The sequence below is a fragment of the Nymphalis io genome, chromosome 9 (genome assembly GCF_905147045.1).
Source record: "Nymphalis io chromosome 9, ilAglIoxx1.1, whole genome shotgun sequence".
In the NCBI taxonomy this organism is placed as follows: Eukaryota; Metazoa; Arthropoda; class Insecta; order Lepidoptera; family Nymphalidae; genus Nymphalis; species Nymphalis io.
Genome location: NC_065896.1, coordinates 10,525,886 through 10,546,703, shown reverse-complemented (window position 1 = coordinate 10,546,703; position 20,818 = coordinate 10,525,886). Strand labels below are relative to the sequence as shown.

The following is a 20,818-nucleotide window of genomic DNA, read 5'->3' as shown; positions in this document are numbered from 1 at the left end:
TATTGTGTATGATTTCTATTACAATGTAATCGTGATTCGATATTTTCACTTCATTTCATACATTAATTATTATAAATGTTGTTTAGTGCCCAGGAGTTGCAATTGTGAAATTTGTGTTTAGTTATAGTTTTTGTCTAGGAATATTCCAGACACTACCGAGAAAATATTTTTCGAAAGTCCGCTTAAAAATTTGTATAATACTTTTATTTATTATATTAATATGATGGTATTGTCTTAATATTGGGTGTCGGTCGCAGTAAGTTTTATACAAAGAGCAGATAAATACAGTGTGCGCTGTACATAAGGCTGTTTCTTTCTCCAAAAAGCCCTCCCTAAAGTTATTATGAGTAACGCTGATGACGTCCGTGGGTTATTTGACGTTATTTTTCAGGAAAAAAATTACACGAATAGTATTATCAACAAATATTTTCTTAAACGTGTAAGTATTGCTGTTGGGCTCTTGACTCAATCACTGCTTAAATAACCAATTATCTAGGGAGATAAAGTAACTATTTTTATAATTGAAGGACATACTTAACATACGTTTACAGTAATGATCAAACTATAATAACGTATTTGATCGCTTGCGGGATTGAGGCTGCTAATCTTTTAGTCGTAATTCTTATAATAGTATAGTAAGTGGTCACCATCACATATTATTATTATTATGAACGTTGGCACTGTAAGAAATATCATTATTGCATTGAGGCCAATGCGTACATAAGCTATCATTTGGTATTTATTATATGGGTACCTATTTATTATAAAAACTTAAAAATCCATTCTCTACGTTTACGTTGTGTTCGTATTATCAGTTTCTAAATAGTCTTCTAATATTATAGATAAAAGTAAAAAGCAAAGGATTGGGTTTTGTAAAAATATTTATTACTATTCAATATTTACAATTTTGTTTTAAAACATCAGATGAGACAATAAATAGCGGCACGATTCGAAGACAGCAACAATAAAAATATAATTATCAATATGAATACAATACATATATTTTTATATAACTCAGTTTAGTGTTGTACTTAATTGTGGTCACATACTACCGCGACGCTCGCGCCGCTCCAACCACACCGTCAAAGTCGGGTGGTCGACGAAGGAGTTTGAGGTCAACAATAAACGTTAACGTAATATTCTGATATGTAAAGCAGCGTGAGCAAAATGTTATTTACTAAAATTATACGTGTCTTGCACTCGCCGCAATTTTTATCTTCAAATTTTATTTTATATATTTTTTTTTTTATGCAGCGGACTTTTCATACTATTTTAAATCGATTTAATCAGACATACATTCGAAACAATCACAGCATAAACAGCCATCAAGGGCTATCACATCGCAAAGTCTAAATTTAAAATAATATAGAATTATATTACAGGTGCCTCGTATAGTATACACGTAGAACGCTATGTACAGTTGGCTGCACGCACTCGAGTGCGTGACGGAATAACTCAATGTGGTTCGTTGTCTTCGTCCACATCGAATGAGTCATATTAGGCGGTCGTAGAAATTCCCGTCACTCTTGTCTATATGTAAAAATTGTCTTATACAACCTTAAAATGTAAATATATATTTTTTTGTACTTATAATAATGTTATTATTAGTTTTATTCTCGTCGAAAAGTAAAAATCAGGACTGATCATTTTTATCACATCCGACGGTTTCATTTTTATTTAAGTCATCGAGGTTTCACTATCTCGTGCGGATAAAAACAACGATCCAATCGAGAAATCCGAAGTTCGCGTGACAAACATAGAGGATCAAGGAGGGGTCATCGATGCGTATTTATACGATTAAATTTTTCTAAAATGTTAAATACAATTTACACATTCTGAGATTGCGATAGATCGCCCGCCCTACTGGTCGGCGGCGGGCGCGGGGGCGGCGGGGCTGGCGGGCGACGCGCGCATGGGCGGGAAGTGTCTGTGGTCGCGCAGGTCGAAGGCGCCGCGCGGCGGGGAGCCGGCCAGCGCCGCTCCCAGCTCCTGCGCGCGCTCCGACTCTGCACACGCGCTCACACTTAGCGGCGTCCGCGTCCACGTCGACCGAGGGATCCATGTGATCCGTGCGAGCTCTTCGCATACGTTACCACGAGATAAAAAGAAAAGAAGCGCGTACAACGCAAACACACGCAACAGAAACGAAACTGACCCAAGCATTAAATTAAACTGAAATTCTACTTGTAGTCGAATCTTTAAAACGATACGATTTTGATCAGTTTAAACGCCTTCTTGTCTTTTCATTTCGAGGGAAAGGCTTTCGATCACCCCTACATTCAGCGATACATACTAAAGCTGACAAGGATCACACGAAGCCGACGACGTCGAGCTGGTTGCGTGTATGTACAGAGGATCACACCAACACCAGTGACACCGCATCGTTGCATATCAACGATATTCATATCATAATTTGATAAACATGCAAATGTATTAATATCGTATTTGTTTTCTTGGATTATAAAATAAAACATCAAAAATAATGATAATGATTTCAATTGCCGACAACGAAAAAAATGCTTTAGATCTTTGTTAACAATCCGCGTGTACAGTCTTAAGGAGCGAACACAACTGAGCCATCAAACGAAGCAGAAACTGTATCGATTTGGTACAATATCGTATAATAATATAACGGAATTGTAATTTTAGTTCTAGTTTACATATTATGTAAATCTGCCTTTGCTAGTTATATACTAGCAACTTTACTATTGGACGGTCTTAAACACATCTGGTTTGAGGCAGTTTTTGCTAGTGCTTAAGAGCGTTTACCAAAAAGATCGAAATAAACATTTTTCTAATCCTATGTCGTATATGAAACAGACAAAATATAATTGTATAGTAAGTTATCTGGTAAAAATATATTACACAACGTTCTATACTTAATAAATAATAATTGAATTATTTGATCAAACCAGGGTCGTAAATATGCATTTTTCGGTAAAAAAATCACGCTCCTAACAAGATAGGAAATTTAACCTTAAACGTAGTTTTTCGTGATGCTAAAATATCTTGGATGTAATTTGTTTAGCGTCAATATCATAATTGATACTCAGTTAACACGACTTCGAAAATCGGACTCGTACTTAATGTGTTCAATTCTTAAGTCTCAAAATAAAAATGTAATCTGCTAATATTTAGATTTAAAAAGCTTACTAGAGATGTTCTTAGTATCGGTATAGTTCCGTAGTCAAATTCAAATACATAATTATAATTGCATCGTGTTCCTTCCTTCTAGTTTATTATTTTGGACCGAAATAAAGAGACATACATAAAAAAATTAACAGATAACATTACAAAGTTTTTTTTTTTCGTATACCAATCGATATTGTTTAACCGTATTTCCTTGTAGAATCGTTCTGGAAATATGGCCTATATTCAACGCAGATTCTATTTGAAGTATGCTATATGCAAATCGCAGGTTGTGCAATTGCGCAGAGAAACTTCAATATATGATTGAATTAATGCTGTACAAAGCTATATCGAATAATATGTTTTTTTTTTAAATTATTTCTCGGGCAATTATTATGATACTAAATTTATTTTGATAGGTAATTGCTAATAAATAAATGTTTCACGATTTGTATGACTACGGAACTCTAAATCTGTCTGAATTGATACAAACACCGGAATTATATTTAAAGCAATAATAATGGTTGCACTTTACTTTGTGTAGCGTGTTCACTGTTCACATTAATTATTAAATGGCAATACGTAAAGGAGCCTTTTTTGTTGCTTACATTTGGTCGGTTATTATTTACATATAAAATAACGTAAATATTAGCGTTGACTGAAAACTTGTTCCGCTCAATAGCGTTTTGTGAACACGCAAAGATTTTGACATATCGGTTCTGTTCTGTGCATACGCAAAACAAAGTGCAGGGTCTTTTTACATACAAGGCAAATAATACAGAAAGCAAAAGCTATATACGATACCGAGAACATATGTAAAAGCTATGGCTATTCCAATTCAATTTGCTGTAAATTGTAACATAATTGGAAACAATAAAATCGGTAACGAATATTTTTTTAATTCGTTTGATTCGATTGTTTTGTACAAACGAATTGGAAGATGACATAAGTATGTAGGGGACGGAACACTTTAGCGGTTAGCGAGCAGCGCTGGAGGATCGGTCGACGCAGCACTTACCTGGGCCAGCGCCTGGCGTCAGTCTCGAAGTCGGCCGACGTGTTTATTGTGAATGAACTTTACTCATCGGAAATATTCGTACCTTGTAGAAATACATAAATCTGTTTAAAATTTTCAATTTCAGTTATCATAGCAACGACACATCGGTTGATCTATAGTACAATTAATAGTTTAAATTGAAATCATTCTAGCTTTTATATATTCGAAATTTCAAATACTATGAGAATCACGAAACCTAATGGACCGACAAAAATATAATAATGATAAATTACAACAGAGAACTTATATTGCTGTTAATATTCGGTTATGTTATTTATACCCCCCCTTTATTTATTTATAATAAATAATGTTTTTTTTTTTCTTAAAAAAGTCATAACATAGGTGATGTACAAATACAAAAACGACCAGGGTTGCTACTAAGAAAAACTTTTCGCTAATAGAAATAACTAAGCTATATAGCGTTGCGTTACTGAAATGAATAGCATTTGCGAAACGTTATTGTTTATTTGAAATAGAATAGAACAGAACTTTGAATTTACATATATGTTTTCACATACAAATCGAAAGGAACTTACGTCGTTATCCGATTATCTGTAATTACATACAATAACACGTCAATGCTCGACGAGAGCGATAATGTTTACGCATTTCTCTTTTAGATAAATATTAGTAGTCATTCATTCGGTATCAATCGCAAGCACGAGCATTTCCGACGGGTAGTTTATTCACTTGGCCTTTAAATATCGTCGCAGTGTATGGTTTCGTTTGCTACTCGATACAGATAGACCGAACGGTTCCGGCGGACCGATCCTCCTCGTGACGTACTTCGTCGGAATCGAGGCGCTCGGTCGTCGTATTAAAACGTATACTCACACATCTATGTTCGTCTACTACTCTACAGTTAACGAATTATAGTTCGGCAAGCGGTGAGACGTCGTGGCCCTCGCCGGCACAGGACCGGCGAGCGCGGACGTCGGCAGTGGTCGAGCAAGCGGAGGAAGGGCCGGCGAGCCCGTTCGAAACGGAACAGTTTCGGAGGTGACAGGAGAAGCGCAAGCGCGGATCGAGGGACGTAGGTCAAGGGAAGCCAGCCAGGTAGAGTTAAACGGGAGCAAACGGAGCGCAAGAGAAAGGGGCGGCGGCGGCTAGCTACCTGTCATGGTGTCCGGCAGCCGGCCGCGCAGCGCGCCCGCGTAACTGCAGCCCGCCGCGGCTGCGGGGAGTGTCGGTGTCGTACATCACAATGTAAAATATACTTATATAATATAAATGTGGAACTACTACTGTATGTACATATATTTAGATATTTCGTTGCGATATATGAGGTGAAGGCGGGACAATTCATATATATTTTTTTGATGATACGAATGAAATGAATTAATTTTAGAAGATGACGGTGAATGATAAAATATGATGTGAGTGTCAGAAAATATTTATTAAATATAAGAGTTCGTCCACCGAAGCCGTGAAAGGTCAGTGGCACGAGCCGAAGTGTGTCATCGAATTGAGGTAATAATTGTTCGCAGAAGTCCGAAGAGCGTAAAGGGAGTCGGCGATGGCCCACTTCGTATTCAACACATACAGGTGGGAGGTCCCCTTGCGCGTTTTGGTGAGCGGAGGAAGTGAAGCGTGCGGGTGAGCGGAACTAGGAAGAGGGTCGGAGACGAGAGAGGGGCTGAATGTAGGGCGGTGGCGGTTGGTCGCGGCCACGAGACCGCGCCGCGCGCCTCGCCCGGTACTGGCACTGCTAGGTACTAATAGAAATAGCTCTCGCGTACTGTCTAAATTAGTCATAAATGCTAGCGATCAACACTTCGATAGTTTCAAATCAAGTAAACGAATCGATCGTCGTCACCGCGAACGTTTAATACATACCTTCCTGCGAGTGTAGCGGCGCGGGCGTACCGGCGTCCAGTAGGCGGTGAGTGCGGAGCAGGGCACACTCGCCGCCCTCCTGCGCATCCAGCGAGTACACGTACACCACGCCGTCCGACGTGGCCACCACCAGCCGCGCCGTCCGCGCCACACTGCAACAGGGCGACCGTCAGACTGACCGTCCGCGCGTCCGTCGAGGACCTGCCTCGCGCGCTCGTTGCACTTACATGGTGACGGCGGCTACGGCGCGGCGAGCGGGGCGCGGTAGACGGGCGGCGGCGAAAGCACGACCCTGCGTGAGCACATCGGCCACCTGGGCGGGCAGGTAGCCGGCGCCGGCCGACACCGCCTGCGACAGCCAGTCGATCCAGCCGGCCTCGGCGGCGCCCGCGGGTCCTGCACCGGCGCTGCCCTCCTCACCGGCGCCCACCACCGCACCCGCTCCGACTGCGCCCGCTGCGCCCTCTTGCAACCGGAACACGTGAACCGTCTCCGTGTTAGATGTGGCCGCTAGGTATGCCCCACACGCGCTGAAGGCGAGGCACGCTATGGACACGCAGCGCTTCACTCCGCGCCGGAATTCATAAAGTCTCGTGCGCTCGGGCACGGCGAACACGCGGATGACGGTGCCGCGCTCGGACGCGGTGGCCAGGCGTCGCCCGCACATGGACCACGCGAGCGCAGCCAGCGGGCTGTCGTGCGCGCTGATCACGCACTTCGCATTCTGAAAAGGTAATGGGGAAGATTATGCGTCTATTACGGCTCGGGTAGCAGGTTCCTGATGTGAACTGTAGTGGTGGGACCTACAAGATGCACGGCATCGAATATCTGCACCTCCCCGACGGCGCTGGAACCGGGGTAGGCCACGTAGCAGTGGTCGACGCAGGGAGAGAGCGCGCACAGTCCGCGCGGGTTCGGAGGCGTGTCGCGGATCGTGTGGAGGATTTTCATATCACGAATGTTATGAATGTGAAGCGACTCTTCTAAACATACAATCAGCCTCTGAAAAATAAAATTGTCTTCTCATTTCCTCTAATTGTAACTAATTCATAGAATAAGGAAATATATTAAGAAATATCTCACGGATCGGTTTAGCTTTACAGCGAGAATTGTGTTACTGTAACTGTAATTGCATATTTCAGTTCCTTTCTTATAGTGGCACACGATTAGCTTCCTGAAACAATAATCGAACCGTTATTTATGTAATAATATGTTAACAAAATTGCATATTGCGTTATCACTTATATTATACTTAAAAAGATAAATAAATAGCGTATGTGTGGTGCTAGAAAGAGAAGACCATAAAAACCACTTGTAAGTGGTGATCACCGTCCATAAATGCTGTAAAAATAATAATAATAATAATAATAATAATAATATCCTGGGACATTTTTCACACACGGCCATCTGATCCCAAATTAAGCTTGTACAAAGCTTGTGCTATGGAAACCAGACAACTGATATACTACATATACTACTTTTTTTTTGTAAATACATACTTATATAGATAATTACACCCAGACTCAGGACAAACATACATGTTCATGCACACAAATGTCTGTCCTGGGTGGGAATCGAACCCACAACCTTCGGCGTGAAAGGCAAGTGTTCTACCAACCACGCCAACTGGCTGTAAAAAGTAAGTTAACCTTTCCTTACATCACCAATGCACCACCTTACGCAGTAAGATCACTAGTACCTGCGGTTACACTGGTTCACTTACCCTATTGACGTTCTGCGGTAAAATATGTGACGAGTGGGTGGTACGTACCCAGACGGGCTTGCAGAAAGCCCTGCCGCACAATTACATCTACCCAATGTTAAGGTGTGTGTTTTTTTGTACCTGTTATATATTAGGTATATATTATATTATATTATTAGGCCTATAGTATAAGCCGCAGATCCGGAGGTCCTGGGTTCAAATCCTAAGTTGGGCTAATAAAAAAACTTATTGAGTTTTTTTATCGAAAATTCTCAGTAGCAGCCCGGAGTTTGGAAGTTGGAAGTGCTGCACCTGAACTCTTTCCGGTCGTGTTGGATTGCCGTCCCATCGGATGAGAGTTAGGGAATAGAGTGCAACTGTGTTTGCACACACTTGTGAACTATAATATGTCCTGCGCAGTTGACTAATCCCTCTTAAGATTGACCGCCGTGGCTGAAATCGGTCTGGAGGACATTATTATTATTATTATATTAGGCCTTACAGCGCTATGTTCAATAGTGAGTATTTTAAATAGTAGATTTTTCTTATGTAATTATGTAACCATATTAGTTTTATATCATTTTATATCGTCGATATTAATTGCCAAGTCATTATATTTCTTATAGAAATAAATATGTCTAATATATACATACTATACAGTATCGATATTAGACATATTTATTTCTACAATAATATCGGTATAAGTTGATAAATTTTGGTAACTAATTAAGAAACAATTTAAGACAAAGTTATTGAAACTGCTTCCAATAGTTATACTTATATATTACATACTAATATTATAAATGAGGAAGGAACTCGGTCTGTTATGCTTTCACGGCTAAATCACTGAACCGATTTTGATTAAATTTGGTATGAACCAAGCTTGAACCCCTGAGACGCGGGCGAAAACTAGTGATAAATAAAATAATTGACTGTTTTACGTGAGATGTCATCTTTTTAGTGGAAGGACTGCGTTGCGAGACTTCCATTTTTTTACATTGTTTGATTTATACTCAGCTTGTTGCTGTTTTTTTCCGTTTTCCTATTCTTTAATTTAATTATCGACAATTGCCATAAAAGATTAAGATCAAACAATTACGTTTGATTTTGACAAAACGGTATATGTTAATATATTATCGGTTCGGTTGCGATTCGAATAAATACAGATGATTCAAAGTTGCATCCGAATTAAATCGGAAACGAATCGTAATATTTATAAATTAGTTGAATTCGGCCCCAGATGTAATCTACCCAGACTTGATACATTCAGTGGCAAACGAGTACTATTAAAAAGTTCCATATGCAGTTAATTGTTTGTAGTTACTTTTTTTATTAATCGTTTTTTGCCTTTCACGTCACGATTTAAAATGTAGGCAACTGTTGCAGTTACGGATATTACTATATATATTTATAAATTTACGAATATATATATATTCATAAATTTTATTTCTCTGTGTAGTTATTTCATGCATTTTTTCACTATATTAAGTAACTTTTACTTTTTTTGCGCACGCAGTATCCCTTCCTCCTCGCATTCTTCGCAACTTCGTCCACTCCAACCGTATTTTAAGCGGCAAGATTCAATATGATTACAGTAAGTTACATATGTTCCATTTATTGGCCATAACTATTTGTAAAGAGACATCCGCAAATAAAAAAGTATTTCCTTTACAAGCTAAATACTAGCTTTATTCAAAATTTGAAGTCTGTTGTCTTATAGAAGTACCTTCGATTTTTGATGATCGGCGAGTGCGTGACAAAATTAGAGAACTTCGAGTGACGATGGTTCATAAACTATTTGCATAAATAATTTGTAAATTTGGAACACATTTAGACATAGTATGTCCTTTTTGTGACTAAGCCAGGCTTCTAGCTTTGTCCATAACGAAGTTACAAGGGTTCAAAATTCCCTTAAATGGCTTCGAATAAAGGATATTACGGTCGTGCGCAACTAAGACGTATATTACGTTTTTGTTTGTTTCTGGTGTTTTCCTAAATATATGATTATAACTTTAAAAACAAAACGTATGTTATTTTATAATTTATAATAAAAATACGATTGAAAACATTGAATAAATTGAATATAACATTTAAGAGACATCGCGTTAGACGCGTCAGCATATTGTCGCGTGACGCGCGCGTCACATACCGACGCGATGCGGCAACAATGCGGATAGCGCAAAAACATACGCAAATACAAGCGGTATAATCTTTTTTTTTTTATTGCGATTTCATAACGAAATGTGTGCCATTCGCATTTATATGAAAACAACTTCTAGTGTGATTAGAATTGCGCGTGTACACACGCGTGCGCTACATTAGGTTTTGAGAGTTGTTCAATTATTGGTTTCGGTTGTTATCATAAACATGTAATAATAATTGTTAACTTTTGGTAAAAAGGAATTTATCTAGAATTGACTCGAGTAATAGTAAATTATCTTTGTAAATTTTAACCAGACTTTCAAGCCCAGATAAGCATCACTGAATTTTCTCATGTTTAATAATTTGTGTTTAGAAGACGTCTCGGGCTCGGCTATAAAGGAAAACATCGTAAGGAAACCTGCATGAATGATTATCTTTTAAACGTATATTATTTCATCGTGGTGAAATTAAACACTTACTGGCTATTACATTTTTTTATTTAGTACGATTAAAGTAAAACAAAGTATGAAAAAAGTAAATATTAGAGTGAAAACTTTCATATTAATGTTCAATTCGCTTGTATACTTATCGCTTCAATACAATAACAATATTAACGTCAATTTATCGTGTGAGTATTTACTCGACTACGATATGACGTCATGGTTTCCGTGTTCGATTAATTCAATTGGACTACGATAAAGATATAACTACGAATGTAGAAAAGTAATTTCGTTTTATAAAAAAATACGTTTCATTATAACTAACACTCACGATATATGTCAAAATATACGTAGTTGAAGCATGTGTTTAACTAAAGCGCGTGCCAACACCTAAGGCCACGCGTATCACAGAGTTAGGATTTCGTATTATTATGAAATAGTTTCTACGTAATACAAACAATATTTAAACGGCGTGTAGGCGGTGCTGATATAAAGATATAGCGGTACACAGTAAGATCATCTTTTTAAATCTTTAATAAATTGTAAATGTCAATTCGAGATGGCCCAGTGGTAAGAACATGTGAATCTTAACCGATGATCGTGGGTTCAAACCCGGGCAAGCACCACTGAATTTTCATGTGCTTAATTTGTGATTATAATTCATCTCGTGCTTTACGGTGAAGGAAAACGTCGTGATGAAACCTGCATGTGTCTAATTTCACTGAAATTCTGCCACATGTGTATTCCACCAACCCGCATTGGAGCAGCGTGGTGGAATAAGCTCCAAACCTTCTCCTCAAAAAGAGGAGAGGAGGCCTTTAGCCCAGCAGTGGGACATTCACAGGCTGTTACGGAAACGGAACGGAAATGTCAATTTAATACTGTTAGCGAAGATTACGATTCGAGTACTTGTTTCAAAATATAACAATATAAGTTTGTTATGACAGTTTTTTATGAAACAAATTTAAGTCTTGCTCGAAACAGGACAACGAATCGTCTTTTCGATTAATTAAAAAAAAATCTTTTATATTTAATATAGATAGAAATTTTAGAGAAAGAAAAGCATTTTTGGGAGATATTTTTCAAAAATTTTGTAAGCGTATTCTAATATAATTTTATAATTAGCTGCAACTTCTTATCTGAATAAAACTTTTCGGGAAAGACGACGAGGGTCGCGCAGGTGTGCCCGCGCTCAACAATACGACGGCCAAGTTCACGACGCGCCCACGCGCCCTTCCACTTCACTTACATCGTAACCCGAATTCGAGAGATAAAAGGGAAATGATAAAGGTCTATTTGGTATCAAGTTCAAAACGTCGTATAACGGAGCTGACTTCAAACATTGTTAGAACATAGTGAGTAACAGCCTGTGACTGTCCCACAGATTGGCTAAGGCCTCCTCTCTTTTTTCGAGGAGAAGGTTGTTAGAACATATAAACTATTAAATTAAAAAGCCGCATTAATTTGCTGTATTTTTAGTCTGTTTAGTGTTTTTTGTTTTTTTTTTTTTTTGAGAAAAGAAAGCTATTTTACTCTAAACATACTGAAATTGTTGTATTATAAAAATAATCTGAGTTAGCTTAATAGTTTGGTTTATTATAGGCAAATGTATGCTGTTCTTAGACTCATAACAGAGTGAAAATATATAAATGCAATGCAATGCTATGACAATGCTATTTATGGTTCAATACTCGTAGTTAATACTGAGGAAACGAATATAATAGATATTACGAGTTTTTATATAGTTCAAGTAGGTAGGCCGACTTGATCACCTAAATGGTATGTAATGGTGGTATGCTCACCACACACTGACATGAACACATTGACCATTCTTTAACACGCCATCTGGGATTATGGACCTTCCCACTACATTATTGTGTTTGTTGTTGTACAGTATTTTTTCTGATGTATATGTTAATCTCAATAATAAACAATTATACTAATAATATATAAAAAAAAAAAAAAAAAAAAAAAAAAAAAAAAAAAAAAAAAAAAAAAAAAAAAAAAAAAAAAAAATACTAATTTGTGTATGTAATCATTAGTGTATATATAATCGTATATGTATATACTATGTATGTACAACCAATCGGATGTGTATATTTAAAACGATCCATGTCAACTGTCTCTGGCAGTATTCAGTACTAAATAAATCTCACTGTACGCCTCACGTTATTTAAATACGAGGGTCTTGGTGGTAGGACCGATTCGTACGCCTTGATGGTAAACAGAATGAGGCTGTCATGCCGTCAAGCTCCCTCACCGCCGCCACTCTACTCCCTTATGTATGCGTAATCCATATATCGTATCTTTCGGTGCTATAAATATTTAAATAGGAAATACATTTTACACTATATATTTTACTAGTTTTCGCCAGCGGTTTTGCCCGCGTAATAACGGGCAAAGTGTTAATTAAAAAAAGTAGCCTAGCCTTCCTTGAGATTAAAACTTGCTTTATAGTTGAGCCGTGAAAGCCTAACATATACGTATAGATAGTATGACGAGCCGGTTGGCGTGGTTGGTAGAACACTTGCCTTTCACGCCGAAGGTTGTGGGTTCGATTCCCACCCAGGACAGACATTTGTGTGCATGAACATGTCTGTTTGTCCTGGTCTGGGTGTAATTATCTATATAAGTATGTATTTACAAAAGAAAAGTAGTATATGTAGTATATCAGTTGTCTGGTTTCCATAGCACAAGCTTTGTACAAGCTTAATTTGGGATCAGATGGCCGTGTGTGAAAAATGTCCCAGGATATTATTATTATAGATTTATTGGTTTTCCTTAATTACACATTCTTTCAATAACAATCAATTTCGATGTTTCACATCTGTCGGGCGTCCCATTAAATCAGTGAAAATACATAGAAATAAGAACCTCTATTTTAAAACTCGGTTAAAAACTTGATACACATTTCTACAGCTTTTGATATAAGTATCTTTTATGTTGTTTATATATTGCTTCCCATATAAAGTAGTCATTTAAATTACTGCCCAATGATTATATTACTTCTACAATTCAAATTACATATGTACACACATAAGTAAAGTTAAATTGTATTTTTTTTTGTAAAGGTATGGAGAGAAAACATGATTTATATTGTGTATATAAAATCCATTGTTTTTTCAACATGTGCAAATTTATGACTGTATTATTTGCAAATAATAAGGAAGTTGAAACAAAGATAAATACATCAATTAATTTTATGTAAATTATCAATTTATATAATTTGAAAAAGGTCCAATTATACAGGTGTCCTGAATGATTTTATATAGATCATAAAGATAACTGTCTAGTGATCTTTAGCTATAAGGGGTTTAACACTATTCAGGGTAATCACAGCCCATAGAATAATGAGTCACCTACCTTACCTACTTAACTACCTAACGGCGACATAACTAGTATTGTCTAGAAGTCTTAACATAAAATAATATTGAGCTGTTTACAAAACTGTGTATAAATCAAATGTACTGTTACACACCTGGGAGCTGAAACTGTAACAATGGCGACCAAGGAACTGCTGAAGAGGCGATCCACCAGACAGGTGTCCTGCCCTGACCGGCTTGCATATATTTCTTCAATTCCATCATCGGGAGTCAGTGCAAACAAATGATAGCCACTACTACTACCAGCAACTAGGGACCTACGAAAAACATATGGCTTATTATTTATTAAGAAAAAAGCAAGTATTTTTTATCTATAGCCTATTCCAATCGAAGAAGGATTATATAAAAATCAAACCTTAAGACTTGCATGTGTGATTTGCAAACTGCTCTGTTATATCATTATACATTTACTACAAACAGTTCTTTATATATCTTTATTTATAATAAAACACTATTCCAAGTAACTGTATAACCACATTAACTTTACTTCCCAAGACAGTATTATAACTTTGCGGACATTTAAAATGCTATTTTTACATGAATTCATAATTTATGACATAAATCCTTCAAGATCTTGACTAAAGATATCATATGAATTCAACAACAAATTTGTTTATTTGCCTTTATTGACTAATCACACTCTTAAGGCCATTAAAAAATGTGGTTAGTTCCTTTAATCAGGCCAAGATGTGAAGAAATATTTCAACTCACAAAAATATCAATAAAAGTTATGTAATATATATACACATATATATTACATAACTTTTTTTTAAAGAAATTTTGTAATATATATATATATATATATATATATATATAAAAAGGACAAGGATATATAATATAATATGAATCTACAAATGAATACAATTAAATATTATAATATTGTATACATCCTATCCCTAATAGATAAGAGTATTAGTTTCTGATTAAAATTAAATTAAAATAATACCAACAAAATATAAATGCTTGAATTAAAATATTTCACTAAACAAAAAAATGTTTTGTTATTAAGTCTTAAGACATTAATTTTTTGTTTGTCATTTTAATCAACGAGATTAAAAAACATCAATTTTTTAATAATGTTATTTAACAGGAATGAAATGAAATATTTTAATGGAGAAAACTAAAATCTTAAGAGCTACAGGATACAGCCCTAAGTAAGAGCTACTAGACATCACTTTTTTGTTTATTTACAACATCTGATTTTGCTCATTGTTACGAAAATATTGGCATTGACATATTGCATCATCGTACAATAACGCAAGCTGTGTTTGTTACCCAAGGCGCAATTGTACGCCCATGTTTTAGTAATAAGCATCGAATAGAGTTTAGGATAGTAGCCTTGACGTTCGATGTCACAGCTGGACTTAATCGCCTTTTATAAGGGCGATAAATTCGCTTATGTCTATACTCAGCGTTGTTTTCCATTTTTACACCACCAATACAAAATAAAGTACTTACGTGCAATCTTGATTAAACTGAACAAATATTCCTCCTGCATTTGTTCCCTCTATACTGTGACCTCCTCCCAAACTCATTGGAACGTTCGAAATTACAAGTTTCTTTAAATATTGATTACTATTAACAACATACGCGCTCTATGACCTTTGTTACTGAGCACAAACAGTCACTCACTCCTCGTAAATAACAAAAACTAAGTATTCGTCACAAGTAGAATTTTTTGACACAAAGAACGACCTTGCTTGCTGCTAAAAACAAGCCCCCTCCTGCACAACTCAAATCATCCATTCGCTAATCGTAATCACTATCGTACGATGCACCCTTGACGTTTAAAAATACCAAAGACAATACAATTTTCAAAAGTAAATTTATATTACTATAATATTTAATACTTTATTATATATCCATATTTTGTAATATATTTGTTTCCATATTGTATATTATTTTATTTTATATTAATAATTATAGTATGTATTAAAAAAACACTGACATGTCCATGTTTATTTATATTGCTACAGTGACATCTTATCAATTTATCTGTCAATTTTGAAGATTATACCTAATATTATTTCTTAGGAATAATGACGAAGTAAGGAGAAATATCTCACATGGGTCTTCACACGAAAAAGTTTATGAAACGCTTAGATTTCGGTAGTGTTTACCGAAATCTAAGCGTTTCATAAATAGAATGGCGATAATCTATCTAAATTAACGTTTATTAAGTGGGATTTATAAATTTGATTATCAGAATAAATTAAACAAATTGAACAGAGCGCTGTTCGAAGACGGATATGTAACTTTCACTCTCTAATTCCGTTTTATTCTGCAAAGTATTAACGCTTTCTTTTAAATCCAGCAGCGCCAACTATTTGATTTATTTTATATTTAGTCTATGAGATTATTGCAGTCGAACCACGGTAATATGGAAGGCTACCTCCACTCTCCATACACGGTACCTAATGATTTATTATATACTTAGTTTTTAAGGTTATCTATTAATTTAATATAAAAATTAATATTATTAACTATTATATATTATAACTATTATATATAACTAACGAGTATGTTACGGGAATATATTAATTTAGTTTTGTTTTGAAAAAATATTATGAATAGTAGATTCGGAATTATTAAATCAAAAAACGAACCAGTTTTAATATTTAATATGGATTAGATGTTGTTCTTTCTTCTATAACCTGCCACCTGTGTAATAAACTCAAAATGATATATGTCACAATGACATTGGCAGATACAAATAAAGGTACTTAACCAAAAAAGATCTCACATTTTAAAAACAAAGTACATTATAAATTAATATTAAATTCCGAATGATCAGTTAAAATGGGTCGCAAAATACCCTCTAAAAAACATCGTGGGGTTAAAGACCCTTTAGTACAACAAGCAAGACGCTTGCAAAGGTAACATCTTAATTTGCATTTATGTGTACACATGTCTATATAAACTTGACTAAATTTATTTTCATTATACTTTTAGATTACCTTTTATGATGTGCAATAATAATTCGTTCTTCTATATGTTTCAGTCTAAAGGGTAAAATTAATGCGCCACCAAAAGATCCAGACGATCAACCAGTCCCAAAATCTGTAATAGAGCTGTTTGCCTTTCAAAATAAAGAACAAAAGAGTAAAAAGAAGAAAAATAAGAACTTACCATTGAAAGGTCTGTATAAAAACTAACATCAAACTGCTTAAGTGTTGTATTGATTGAAACTGGTATCACATAAACGTTAAATAATAGAAAAACAAATATATTATATAAAAATTATAATATATTATAATTGTGATACTGTAGATCTAATACCAGTTTAGTTAGTCATTTGCCCATGCGGCTTATTTGTGCTGAAAGTAGGAACTGAATGTACAAAATTATATGAACATTGCTATATACTCAAAATTATTAAAATCTGTGCCAAAAAAAGAATTCTGGCATATATGAGTGAATTATAATATTTTATTTGTGTTTGTTTTGCTTAGATGATGGGAGAGTCTCCAAAGCTGGGAAAAACCCCATAGCCCGTTTGAAGAAGCTACCGGGAGAGTCTGGGCGTGACTTCTCTCTACGCATTAATAGCACTATGAGAGCATTGCATGATCCAATGGAACAACTAGATTATCCGGTGAGTGCATTGATTATGAATTAAGTAAATTTAACAGAAATCAATTATGTTCTATTTTATTTGAATTAATATTATAAATGCAAAAGTAACCTTTACGTTTCTCACTGTTATGTCAATGTAGCTGTATATTGATTTTGAGCTTATTACCTATATAATACCTGTATACACAAATATAATAAAACTTTTTGTGTATTTATGGCAAAAAAACACCATAAAAATGGTGTTGAATGTCTATTCAAGAAATTTATATTTCTTATACTGATGAAAGCTCTAAAAATTAAAATTATTATGGAAACCTGCATTATAAAATCTCTATGACTATGGTTTTTTATGTACTTGAACATCAATCAAACATTAAATATATAATATTCTTTAGGATAGAAAAACTGTAGTTGCCTTAAATTACTTAAAATTAATATTAAATTTAGATTAATATTAATTTATTATAAAGAATTTACTTGGATCATTCGGTAATTAGTAATACAAAAAATATTTAAATATTGAATCTTATCAATCTAGCAAAAACTGAGTTTATCCAATGGACATTTCTACCAATGTCCATTACCATTATTTGTTTAGGGCATTCAAATGCAGTCATAGTTTGTACAGTAGCTTTCATATTTGATTTTAATCTTAGACCTTCAAATAAATAGTTTATATTATGTATTTCTCATGTTTTAGCAAGACGTTGAAGTCGATGATACAAAAGGTGATCGTATGGCGGCGCTACGTGAGCGGCGACAGCGGAAACACAAAGCTGCCATGAAAAAGGATCCATCTCTGAAAGATGAGCCAAAGATTACCCGAACTCAGAAACTTACTTTAAAAAAGCAAGCTAAGAAATTAAAAATTGCTGAGGTGATAATATCCATAGCACATTTCTTCTCTTAATTTTATTAATATTGTTTACTATTTTCAACATATTCATTTTATATACAGTAACAGTAACAGCCTGTAAATGTCCCGCTCCTGGGCTAAGGCCTCCTCTCCTTTTTGAGGAGAAGGTTTGGAGCTTATTCCACCACGCTGCTCCAATGTGGTTTGGTAGAATACACATGTGGCAGAATTTCGGTGAAATTAGACACATGCAGGTGTCCTCACGATGTTTTCCTTCACCGAAAAGCACGAGTTGAATCATAAACACAAATTAAGCACATGAAAATTCAGAGGTACTTGCCCGGGTTTGAACCCACATTCATTGGTTGAGATCCATTTATGAAAAAATATAAAATGTTCTAAATGTTAACTCTATTTTTAAAGACCCCATTTACTATTTTGTGATCAACCAATCATTAATTCAATTTAGAAAAGATTATTACAATTTTCATAGTTCTAAAAATAGTATGTTAAATAATATCATAAAATAGCAGAGTGCACTTTGTATAGTTGAGGTAACTCTGCAACTACCATTGTTAAAAATAAGATAAATTTACTTATTATCTCCTATTTGGGTTTTAAATGGATGGGGCTACGAGTGGAAAATGTTGAAACAACTTGTTCCAAACAGAAGCCCTTTAAGAAATTGCTCTTGATTGCAATCTTGCCTGTCACAACGTAGCTGGGTACAAATTAAGTGGCAAAATTGTGTGTTACCCTATAACCCTAATAGTGACATGCGACAATAGCTGTAAGAAGAATTAATATTAATCAATAAAAAGCAATTACTGTATGCTATTCCAGGAGTCCGCGCGACCGGACGTGCAGTACGAGCGCGTGCAGTTCGGCGACCTGGCGCACGCGCCGCCCGCGCTCAGCGCGCCGCGACGGGCGCCGCCACCCGCCAGGGTAAGAATTTTCTCCGAACTGAACATAGGCTTGCTTTGGATTTATATTTTTAATTTCATTGTTGTCTTTATAACTGATTAAAGAGATGACATTTGTCGTCGAAAATCTCTTTGTTTGCAAATTGCAAGCAACACGCGAAAACGAATAGCTTTTGGCTCCCCGTTTGTCGCCTGTCGTCGATATTGAAACTGATAGGGGACCCATCCTATCCGTTTCTATATCGACTGGGCGGGAACGTAAATTAACGTATCTCTTTCAGGCGGGGCGACGTGACCTGCTGCTGACGTCGATGCTGGCAGGCGGTGCGGGCGGCGCGGGCGGCGCGGGGGACGCGGCCGAGCTGGAGCGGCGCGAGCGCGTGCGCGTCGACGTGGTGGCGGCCTACCGCGCGCTCAAGAAGCAGCGCCGCCTGGAGGAGGCCGCCGGCCGGAAGACGCGCCCACAAGAGCGGGCGCGGCGAACGTGACATTAGTGGGTGAACTGAGCACTGAGCATCGTATGAGATCATACTTCATAGAGACAAAGCTTCTGAACAGCGCACAAAGTTATGTTGTTCTAGTAAAGTTATATATATATCGATAATTATACATATCTTTATTTGATATTTCTATATCGATTAAGCGTCAGTCGTGAAGTGTTCTTCCTGAGTTCGCCACCTGAATGTCCGGTTCTGAGACTGAAAATCCGGTTTTGTCAATATGCGACTTGTGTGTGAATACGCACTACGCGACACGCACGCAGGGTGCGGTTGCATAGTGCGTACATACTGCCGCATTATGTTTGTGTAATATAACTTGTTGCGTAGTTCTATAAATATTTTTTAATACTATATTATTAAAAACTATATGATTTACATACTATTGTTTTTCTAAGCTTTGTCAATGTGGAGTTACTCAAGTGCAGAGAACTGTGGTGACAAGATGTGGTGTTATCGAATGTTGATTATGTACATATTGTAAGTTTTTTGAATAAATGATTAAAACATAAGACACGTTTTAATACAATGCATAAGACTGACTCGCTTGTCTATGGATAACTTATTATTTAATTAATGTCAACAATACTAATTATATAAAGGAATAACTTTTTTTTTCAATTTGTCTTAAATAAATCAGCTACCTACCAGTCACCAGACGCATGATGTTTTATCTGTTCATACAATAGAAGCTAAAGAAGATTTCTAACTTAAAAAATGACGTACAACAAGATTGGCAGAGCCTTAAAATTTCATCCCCTATTTCGTCTTCTTAAGTTATTCACTTTTAAAAACGCTGTAACAGAGCTGAATTAAGAAAAAAAAATACTAATAGTTCAGTTCAAACGAATGCAGATTGCACTACAAAATATAAAAACGTGTAATAAAACAATTATGAAAAACCATTCGCTTTTTTTTTATAATACTAATATAAATAGACAACAGATTAATAAATTAATTTATCATTCGAAATTAATAATATTTATATCCTTTTTACGACGTTCTTTTGTGTTCCAATAGATGGCGCTGAGTGTTCTCAGGTCATAAATCTCTTGAATTATAATAGCAACGTACTAATTTCTATCATCGTATTTTTACCTTTTCTCAAAAATATTTAGTCTCGATTTATAATTAGGTTCATATCGTTCATAAGCATGACCAATTTGGTTATGACTATTGTAAAATTATATTAGTAAATCCATAAAATTATTCTTAGGTATGTATTATGTGACAAATTGATTGAGTAATATCGCATAGTTCTTCTAACAATAATA

The 20,818-nt window shown here is 35.8% G+C and overlaps 2 protein-coding genes across 6 annotated transcripts; one reads left to right on the top strand and one right to left on the bottom strand.

Annotated features, from left to right (window-relative positions):
* Positions 1-863: 863 nt before the first annotated feature.
* Positions 864-15,471, bottom strand: LOC126770565 (WD repeat domain phosphoinositide-interacting protein 2). 4 transcript variants are annotated; one of them, XR_007669463.1, is made up of 9 exons: positions 15,148-15,471; positions 13,785-13,946; positions 7,106-7,196; positions 6,830-7,024; positions 6,250-6,746; positions 6,023-6,174; positions 5,301-5,360; positions 4,148-4,229; positions 1,867-2,006 (listed from the first exon to the last, which is right to left on the bottom strand). XR_007669463.1 is itself a non-coding variant. In XM_050490021.1 (8 exons), the coding sequence occupies exons 1-8, from the start codon at positions 15,222-15,224 to the stop codon at positions 1,861-1,863; spliced, it is 1,380 nt and encodes a 459-aa protein (XP_050345978.1). In that variant the 5' UTR covers positions 15,225-15,471; the 3' UTR covers positions 864-1,860. The 4 variants fall into 4 exon arrangements, 2 of the variants coding, with proteins under 2 accessions (XP_050345978.1, XP_050345979.1); XM_050490021.1 differs by lacking the exon at positions 4,148-4,229 and having other exon boundaries at positions 864-2,006; XR_007669464.1 differs by lacking the exon at positions 5,301-5,360.
* Positions 15,472-16,393: 922 nt separating this feature from the next.
* Positions 16,394-20,056, top strand: LOC126770628 (uncharacterized). 2 transcript variants are annotated; one of them, XM_050490123.1, is made up of 6 exons: positions 16,394-16,565; positions 16,691-16,827; positions 17,142-17,284; positions 17,966-18,142; positions 18,965-19,013; positions 19,388-20,056. In XM_050490123.1, exons 1-6 carry the CDS (start codon positions 16,489-16,491, stop codon positions 19,546-19,548), a joined length of 744 nt encoding a protein of 247 aa, XP_050346080.1. In that variant the 5' UTR covers positions 16,394-16,488; the 3' UTR covers positions 19,549-20,056. The 2 variants fall into 2 exon arrangements, with proteins under 2 accessions (XP_050346080.1, XP_050346079.1); XM_050490122.1 differs by having other exon boundaries at positions 18,965-19,069; positions 19,329-20,056.
* Positions 20,057-20,818: the final 762 nt, after the last annotated feature.